Source organism: Perca fluviatilis, chromosome 12 (assembly GCF_010015445.1).
Source record: "Perca fluviatilis chromosome 12, GENO_Pfluv_1.0, whole genome shotgun sequence".
NCBI classification, from domain to species: domain Eukaryota; kingdom Metazoa; phylum Chordata; class Actinopteri; order Perciformes; family Percidae; genus Perca; species Perca fluviatilis.
The window spans coordinates 28,706,081-28,716,132 of NC_053123.1; the positions used below are offsets into that span (position 1 = coordinate 28,706,081).

Sequence of the window (10,052 nt, forward strand, 5' to 3'; positions counted from 1 at the left end):
ACCGACTGTGCAGCTCCTCTCAGCTCTACAGAGTGTTTTTTCACTCTCACAGTTTTACCAGTCACTCACATAGCTCTAATAATAGTAATAATAATAATTCCATACATGTGTATGGTCACAAAGTATAAGAGCATCAAAGTCCGTGTGAGAAGGCAGGTTTGCGGTGGTGGAGCCGTCAAACAAAACACAGGACTTTCTCCTAGGAGACCGGGGATCATGTCCTGTTTGAAAATAAAAGTGGTGGGGTGTATTTTTCTGCCCAGCTAGGGCGTGAAATGCTCCTATGGTCGTATTATAGGAATAAAAAAACCTATAATGTCATATGGTTTGTAAGACTTGATAGACCATTTATAATCCTACTGGTTCTGGTTCTGGTGGTGAACATACAATGGTGCCCTTTCAGTGTTATTTTTTTACAACAAGACTGCGCCAGCCAAATTCAGTCAGACTGCAATGGAGAGGACAGAGGGGAAGTGGGAAGGCCTCAGGCTTGCTTATTGTTGGGCTATCCTAGCAGGCCGAGATCAGAATAGTTAGTAGTTGGCAGGGAATAAAGCAGAGGGCTTGAGACTTTAAACCAGTAAACGGTTGATCATGTCCTGGGAGTAATACTTAAGGGGACTAGTGTTTTAACCCAAACCACAATCTTAAAATCTAACTGTCACTTGACCGGTCGGCAGTTGATGGTAGCCGTATTTACTTAAGATATCATATGAACGCATTCATGACAATGCTTTGCATCAGATTACACACCCAGTTCCTCTTAAAAATGGAACGCTGAATGTAATCAGTTGTGACTTACTCATTTCCAGTTGCAAATCGACCCCACCTCTTTCACTTCGGGCCAGAGTTCAAACTAATTGAACTTTGTCACCTAAAACTGTGATCTGGGATCTCCAGGATACTTGAACTTCCCCTTTCATTGGGGAAATTTTGATTGTTTGTGTCCTTGTTTATCACTGCATGGCAAAGGAATACAAAGAGCAAAGAAGGCAGAGAGGTACCTCCGGTTTCCAAACGGGGGTCTAAATGTCTAAAAGACAACACATGGGGTGAACACTAGGAAGCGTTTGAAGACTTAAGGATTCGGTAAGCTTGAATTATCTGACTTCTCGCCCAACTGACTAAAGATAAAAGTGTAAATAGTACCTGCTCCAGGCTGTTGCATGTGTTCAGCTTGTTCGACCTCTGAAATGGGGGGGGGGGGTAACAGAAGATTGACAGAAAGGCAGAATACCAGAGGAGTGGGAAGTAAAATTCTTATTGAAAGCTTTGTAGAAGAAACGAGAAAAAGTGTAGATAAATGATGTTGTGATGTGTAAAGCAAGGAAGGAAGGACATCAGTGTCCAACAGAGACTGAGAGGGAGAAAGTGAGGGGTGGTGACAACAGTAGAAAGAGATAAATCAGTTGTATGACAGAGTTCAAGCAGAGAGATGAGGCCTCTCTCATCCTCCCACTGATGACGGAGACACAGGTCGGAGAGGAGCTCTGCTTTCCACAACTCTTCAACACATCCTGCAGGAAGCTGACGTCTCCTTTGTTTGAAGTGTTGCTCATTCACATTTTGCTTTCCTCCATCTCTCTGCTCACTGTAGCTCTCAACCTGCTCGTCATCATCTCAGTCTCCCACTTCAGGCAAAGATTAATGTCTCAACAATTGAAGTTTTAAATATATGCACTTTGTGTCAGATTCAGGGTCCTGTTATTGTGCATGCTGGCTTGATGTCTCACTGTCATGGCTTACTGGGACACTTGAGGGAGCCATTGATGATGTTATTAGTACTGTAACACCTGTGCTTCTCATAGTATGATAATCAAACTGCCTGCTCAAAATTAGGCCTGCTGGTATGGCAGATTAAAAAAAACAATTAAGTATTTTTGGAATGATTGTTTCCATTGTTTCAGAAAGAACTGACATAAAAACTTTGTCTGTCATTTAGATATGAGGACTTGTTGGTTTAATGGTGCTTTTCTCTTTTCCTCCAGGCAGCTCCACACACCCACCAACATCCTCCTCCTCTCTCTGGCTGTCTCAGACTTTCTCGTGGGCCTCCTGCTGATGCCCGCAGAAAGCATCCGAAATACAACCTGCTGGTTTCTCGGTGACTTTGTGTGTTCTCTTTATAATTATCTTTCTGTCATCATTACCGTTGCCTCGATAGGTAACATGGTGCTCATATCATTTGAGCGTTACGTGGCTATTTGTGACCCTCTGCATTACACCACCAGAATCACTGTGAATAGAGTTAAACTCTGTGTTTATTTGTGTTGGCTCTATTGTGTTAGCTACAGCTTTGTCTTTGTGAAGGATGACCTGACACAACCAGGGATGTATAATTCCTGCCACGGAGAATGTGTGTTTATCATTGACGATATCGTAGTAGCTCTAGACCTTGTTTTGAGCTTTATTGTTCCTTTTACTGTCATCGTAGGTCTGTATCTGAGAGTATTTGCCGTGGCTGTGTCTCAGGCCCGTGCCATGCGTTCTCACATTACAGCTGTCACACTCCAGCATTCAGTGACTCCAAAAGCAAAGAAATCAGAGCTGAAAGCAGCCAGGAATCTTGGTGTTCTTGTAGTTGTGTTCCTAATATGTTTCTGCCCATATTACGGTCTCTTAATTGCAGGTGACGACTGGGTCAGTGCCTCTTCATCCTTTGTAGTATATCTGTTCTATTTAAACTCTTGTCTAAACCCTGTGATCTATGCCTTCTTGTACCCCTGGTTTAGAAAAGCAGTTAAAAACATTGTTACTCTTCAGATACTGCAGCCTGGCTCCTGTGAGGCCAACATACTGTAGAGAGGCTGAGATCAGACTCGGTTTAAGGACAAAGGAATGAATGCTGTTCAGTGAGTGAAATATCAAATACAGAAAGTGAAGATATGCTTTCCAGTCTTCAAGTCTAAATTGTCGATGAACAACAAATGAAAGACCTGTGCTTCAGCTTTTGCTTGTGAGTATTTACTTCTTTCCAAAAGGACTTCATAGTGCTTAAACAGATCATTTGAAAAGACAGTATTAGCTACATTTCATCAGATAATTGTAGCTACATATACATTGTAAAAATAGGACAGAGAAAAATTGAAGATTCAAAAATTACGTGAAATCTGATGGGTTGCAATTTAAAATCATTTTCATAAAAAAGACCAGATTCAATTTTAATAAACACAAAACATATTCATAATGTAACATTAGTCCAGATATACAAAAACAAATTGTTCTACTGTGTCTCTAAGAACATGGGTCAACAGGGCTTGCAAGCCTGCATGCAGGGCATTGATCAGTGTAAGAGATGCAATCAGATACTCTCAATGGCCACTGGTGGCTATTTTCCTAATGGCCCAAAATCTCACAAAGTGATATGTGTTTCTGAGGTCTGAAGCTGCATTTAGACAGACGACAACAGTGTGTGAAAAAACGCAGTGCTCTCATTCAGTTTAATTTGGCCATTCTGTTGATGCAGCCAGCTTCTTTAAAAAAATAAAACATCAAGGTTATGAAAGCAATTCATTTGAATCTAGTACACATTTTTGTGTGATCTGATAATGTGTTGCAAATGAACTGGCCAGAAAGGTGTTGCATCTGTGGTTAGGGTCAGGAATTTTCTGTTTGAGGGAGGGGGGAAGAGGGCCAGCAGCACGCAACTTCCACTCTGCTTTTCCCGGCGCCAACGTGCCGATCCGCCAAACATCCACAGCTGTCCTTTGGCTCCGGCTCCGCTGTCCTGCCCGTCTATCTGTGCTCCGTCCTGCACTCCTGTAACGTCCCCAACGTTTCTTTTTCGCTCTCTATCCGCTCCTCTTTCCTCCTTGTGTCTCAGCCATTCATTATCAAGATGCGTTCCGGTGTGTTGGAGCGCGTTCCGTGTTCCTCCAGCATCTCTCCTGATGAGATCTGCCTCAGGTGCGCTGGGAGGAGTCTTCAGTTCTGTGCCAGGCAAACCAAAACACCACACTATATACAAAATAAAACACCCGAAACACCACACTATATACAACATAAGAAAACTCTGGCTGCCTGGCTCCACTTTGTGACATATATACATGTAAAAAGTATAAATATAGGCTATAAAATATGAAGAAGAATTATCTTGTGGCCACAAGATCGTATCTTGAGGCCTCAAGATACTATCTCGTGGCCACGAGATAGTTATAATTAATTTTTTTTGACAAAGTGGGACCAGGGGGGCTCCGTACTTTAGAGATCTTCAATGTAAAGAGTTTAAACAATGTTTTCCATGCTTTTTCAATGAACCATAAACAATTAATTAACATGCACCTGTTGAACGGTCGAAAAGACAACAGCTTGCAGATGGTAGGCAATTAAGGTCACAATTAAAAGAAAATTAGGAAAGTAAAGAGACACTTCTACTGACTCTGAAAAACACCTAAATAAAGACGCCCAAAGGCCTGTACTACGAAGCAAGATCAACATGGCCTGGATTTCTTTCAGTAATCCGGCTTCACTAACCCTAACAACTGCGGTCCCGGATAACCGGTGTCACGAAGGTGGTTATCAACAAGTTCAATCAACCCAGGTTTGTCCAATCTAGAGACGCGCGCGTTCACATAAAAGAGGCGGTGTTTGCGCACCACGACCAATCGCAAACCTCTACCAGAGCCGCATATTTTAAACAAGAACAGCAAACTATAATTCTACATAAATATGAAGAACACAGACTCGGTTTTACAGGGAAAACGCAATACAGTCGCTGCTTCCTAAAACAGGAAGGAAAGCCGACAAAAAAAAAATTGCCAATGCTGTAGATGCGTAAATTACTCTTATCAATATCACTTCCCCATCGGTCAGGACCAAGATCTGACCATAATTACACTTGTGCTTTCCATAAACTGTCGTTGCTTTAGCCTGTTATTGCAGTTGCAACCCTGGCAGTGGGAAGCGATCGTGAGAGCAAATAAACATATAAAAACATAATTCATACCGACGTGCGCATTGGCAACACACGGCTCAAGACGCTGACAAATAGCCGATATGTAATTCCCTCCCATTAAAATATATATATTTCATAAAAATACCCATCAGGGAATGTTAACGGGGTTGTCGGTCTCTAAATGTTTTAACTTTTATATGCGCACCCCTCTCTCCCCTCTCTCTCCCCCTCTCTCTCTCTCTCTCTGCACCGAGCTCCGCCTGGTCTTCAAAGAACGGTGACGCCGTTATCAATCGAGTATTGATTGGTCAGTAGGCGGTGCTTTTACACCGGTTGATCTCTGATCTCCAACTTAACCTGCTCCTGACCAGGTTAGGCGTCCAGCATGAGTTACCACGGCGATTGAACCCGATAACAAGTGATCCACCTTCGTAGTACAGAAAATCCTGGGTTGAGCCTTAAGTTAGCTCGTTAACGCCAAATCCTGCTTCGTAGTACAGGCCTCAGGGTCCCTGCTAATCTGCTTGAACGTGCCTTAGAACAGAATAGAATAAATCTTTATTGTCCACCGGCATAGTGCAAGGAGGCATGAGGACATCAGATGTGGCTAGGGCAATACATTGCAATGTCTCTACTGTGAGGCGCCTAAGACAGTGCTACAGGGAGACAGGAAGCACAGCTGATCGTCCTTGCAGTGGCAGACCACGTGTAACAACACCGGCATAGGATTGGTACATCCAAATATCACACCTGCGGGACAGGTACAGGATGGCAACAACAACCGCAAGAACTGGCCAGTCTGGTGCAGTACATGAGGAGGAGATGTACTGCAGTACTTAATGAACTGGCCAGTCTGGTGCAGTACATAATGAGGAGATGTACTGCAGTACTTAATGCAGCTGGTGGCCACACCAGATACTGAGGGCTACTTTTGATTTTGACCCCCCCTTTTTCAGGGACACATTATTCCATTTCTGTTAGTCAGATGTCTGTGAAAAGTGTTCAGTTTATGTCTTAGTTGTTAAATCTTTTAATGTTCATGCAAGTATTTGCATATGTTAAGTTTACTTAAAATATAAATGCAGTTGAAAATGATAGGACGTTTCTTTTTTTTTGTCAAAAGTGAAGAATCTGGATATATAATAATATTCCTGTGTGCCACTTGTTTTATTGTTGCATGTGAATTGCTGTGTTGTGTTCTTTTAGTCATTATTTGCATGTGTGTTTTTAAGGATTTTAGCGTTTGCATGTTTTAATATGGTTTGCTGTGCCCTTGTTTTTATGATCCACTGCATGTGTAACTTTTATGAATGAACTGGTTTAGGCCTACTATGGCGAGACCATGCCCCCTCTCTCTGACTGTGGCACGGCCTGACTGATGAGCCGAGTGAAGACAGGTGCGGAGAACTAATTATGGATTGATGGACTATAGGTGTGGCAGAGAGACCAGAGCAGTGAAAAGGAGACACGGAGAACAGACGAGGGAGACACAACAGAGAGCAGGAAGAAACAAGGGACGTAGGGGTAAAATGTGGGTCTCAGGTGGCGTGGGACTTGTGGTGGAGAGGGACCAAGAACAGGACTGGAGGTGAGGCTAGACGAGAGGACGATCGAGATCTGCGAGGCCGGTGCTGATGCTCTATGGGCGTACAGGAGGATTCGGCGCAGTGAGACGTGTGATCGACCGCAGAACGGAAACGGAGAAGATGGTCAGAGAGGAATAGTCCCGCGCCACCCCCACTATGGAGCGAGAGGGACCGAGAGACCGGACAGGGACACAGACGAGGAGGCAGAGGTCAGGGAAGCAGTGGACTGGGAAGCAGAGGACGCGGAGATGAGCATACGGGCTGAAGCATTGACAGCCGTGACGACCTGAAGGAAGTGCAGGCGAACGAGCGGTGGTGCAGCTTGGGACGCATTGGCAGAGGCTGAAGCAGGGGATGCAGTCCCCTCAATGAAAGATTCAACGCCTGTGTATACAGATAAGTAAAGTAAAGGAAAGTCTGCTAGCTATCCGCTCCGGGCGTAGGGTAAAACAACTGTTATGCTTGACTAAGAGCTATTCTTATTTCCTCCCCCAGCGTCTCCAGTGTGGGTAGCCCAACGCAACGTGGAGTGGCGTAAGCGAAGACGAGCCCAGGCCACCCCAGACGGAATTGGCCGCCCCTCTCGAGACCTGCGTATTTGAACAGACTGTTACATATACTTGGACATTGTGGTGGAAGTTCGGATTGACCTCGTCGGACCTCCTCCTTTTTTTTTTATTACCTCTTTATATTTGGAGAACTGTTTTTATCTTTTACCTAGATTTAAATAAAGTGTTTTTAATTTTTTAAGTGGTTTTTGGGGTCCATTTCTATCAGTGTAAACATTTTGCTGGTATTTTAGTTTTAGAATAGGAGCTACACTAGTGACATAATATTTAGGCATGTTTTGACGAGCAACCGAGAATTCAAATGAAATGATTGAGAATTTCTTGCCTGAATACTCTACCAAACAAATGATGCTTATCCTTCCAGCCATCAATATGAGTTAAAACAACACAAAGATGGGATGAATTTTTTTTTTTTTTTTTTTGCATGTGTATGTATTTGTCTGACAAGGACAGATACTTTCAAACACTGAGTCAGTGGGTAAGCTGTTGGAGGGGTAACTTTTTGTCACACCGCATTGACTGTCTGGTGTGCGTGTGTTTTTTGTTTCAATTCCTCATCTTGTTGTACCTGCAGTGTGGTTGGTGTGTTTTGGTTTTTCCTTTAACGTCATTCTCCACAGTGTGTGGACACGCCCCCTCCTGCTGCTCTCTTCCCGCACCTGGCACCTATTCCAAATCAGTGCACCTGAAATTAATCAGGTCATCATCCGCCTTTAAAGAAGAGTGTGACCTTCCTCTCCCTGCTGGATTGTTGCTTACCTCTAGTATGAGACTACTGCAGCTCACGTTAGTTCCAGTCCTGTTGCTTGTTGTGAACCAATTTATTTTTTTCCGTGTTACAGAACTACTCACCCTAAGGGCGTTTTCACACCGACAGCCTTTAGTTCGGTTAAATCAAACTAGAGTTTGTTTGCCCCGCTGGTGCGGTTCATTTGGACAGGTGATAATGTGGCCATCGAACTCTGGTGCGCACCAAAAGTGGACCTAACAAATGCACTGAGACCTACTTGAAGAGGGGGTCTCGGTACATTTCAATCAAACTCTGGAGCGGTTCATTTGTGGTGAGAACGTGATCCTTACTCGAACCGCACCAACTATATCCTCCTCCAGTCTGAGCTAATGTCTCCTGTAGTCAGGTGTGTTTAGCAATCTTCGATGCAGCAGAGCAGCAAACTGTGGCAGCTTGCACTGTTTCTCTCACAGAAATAGACTGCGGTCAAGCTCGGCTAAAATTGGAGACAGACGCCGGCAGAGCGAAGTCTCGGTGACCAGAGCAGACGTAGTAACGTCTCTTGCGAAACAATGTCTGATAATTTTAATGAAATGAGCTGGTTTGACCACTAAACCTGAACACAGGACCTTCTTCGTGTATTTACTTTCTTGCTCAGACATATCCGACCAATAAGAGGAGCGGACGTTCTTGCCTGATTTGTAATGACGCATTTTGGTACGCTTGGATTTTTCCAGGTGTCAAACCAAACCAAACCGACCGAGGGCAAATTGCTCAAAGTTTACAACCTCCCCAACTGATTCAGACCAAAGCAAACGAACCACAGGTGTGAAAACGCCCTAAGAAACTCCTTCTAGTTCAACCTTACCTCGGACCCAGCCATCTCAACTACCAGTCTCAAGCCAGCTGCGGACCCAGTTTCCCCACTGTCAACTCTCTCGCTCATTACCTAATAAACATATTCTTTTGCACTAACTTCAGTTCTGCGTCTGAGTTCTGTCCCCATCCTGACACTATGACAGTTCCCTTTTCAACCGAAGTAAATAAGACTCTAGAGTTGTTGATATTTCTGCTGATGATGTTTGAGAAAAAGGCTTGTCAAGACTAATTTATTTCTGAATTATTAACATGAAGCATCTTTTTAAAGATGTCCGTGTGGATGTGGTGGAAGCTGCCTCAATGCAGATGGATTGTCCAGAGTATAGGTCCTGGGGAAGTGGAACTTTTTTGTCAATAAAGCGTCATTCTTTAGGTGGAAGTTTTATGCAAGCACAGCTCCAAATCCTGTGTTCACTGAAACCATCACTCCAGCCTCCTCTGCCTCCCAGTCATCTAGCCTCACGCTTGCTGCTGATGTCCAGCCTGCTTCCCAGTCTGCTAGCCTTGGGCCTGCTAGCATCCAGTTGGCATCCTGGCATGCCACCCGGTGCGATACCCCTGTTATCATTATCATCCAGCCTGTCTTCCTTGAGCCGAATAGCCCTTCCCTTCCCTGATCCAGTAACTCCTGAACCCAATGAGCCTCCTGTGGACTAGTTGAGGTGCCACCCTGATGTCTGGCATCTTTCATTGGGTATCGCCTTGGCTTTTTCAGTTGGTACCCCCGTGTTGGAGTCTTTGGATTTTCCCTTTTTCCCTTCTTACTTTTTTTTGCCCTGCTTTAAATTAACCTTTCACCCAGTTTTAAGCTTAACTTTCACAATACAAATTTTAGATCTTGATTGTGTTCATCCTTATCTTTTACCCGGATGAGGCATTTTAGTCATCGATCGCCTGGATATAAAGTTATTTAAGGTTATTAGAAAGAGACTGGGTTAGCCCTGGCTAAGCCAATCTTAATGCTAAGCTAAGTGCTACACCCTCGGCTGCTTCCACACCTCATGAAGATTTCCCTCGGCCCAGAAAGATCAAGTCATTGATCAGGAATGCCAACAAAGAGATTGCTGACCTTAGGGAAGATGTTTGTTTCCGAAGAAATTATAGACCAAAGACCACCTGCTTGGAAGTGGCTCATGATCAGTCCCTGCAGATCTCAACACTCTCTGCACCTCTCCAAGATACGACACCATGGGATTCATCCATCTGCCCACGTCCATCCTCTTGCTTGATGCCTAGTGACCGGTTGTCCTGGACTGAGGTGGTGGTTCGTGACCGAAAGAAAGCCCTCCCATCAGCCTCTCCCTTTGATGCCTTGTCACAAAGGGAGCACAGTCCAGGCTTGCGCCTGACGTCTGAGGTTGCCGCACCTTTATCCTCCTCGGCCAAGGGTGGTG

The 10,052-nt window shown here is 44.3% G+C and overlaps 1 protein-coding gene and 1 long non-coding RNA gene across 2 annotated transcripts; both read left to right on the forward strand.

Annotated features, from left to right (window-relative positions):
* The first annotated feature begins 1,461 nt into the window (after positions 1 to 1,461).
* On the forward strand, positions 1,462 to 2,802 carry LOC120570124 (trace amine-associated receptor 13c-like). Its single transcript, XM_039818347.1, has 2 exons — positions 1,462 to 1,637; positions 1,989 to 2,802. Exons 1-2 carry the CDS (start codon positions 1,462 to 1,464, stop codon positions 2,800 to 2,802), a joined length of 990 nt encoding a protein of 329 aa, XP_039674281.1.
* Positions 2,803 to 6,365: 3,563 nt separating this feature from the next.
* On the forward strand, positions 6,366 to 7,232 carry LOC120570261. The gene is made up of 2 exons (XR_005641042.1): positions 6,366 to 6,885; positions 6,976 to 7,232. It is a non-coding gene; the product is annotated as an uncharacterized LOC120570261 (long non-coding RNA).
* The last annotated feature ends 2,820 nt before the right edge of the window (positions 7,233 to 10,052 follow it).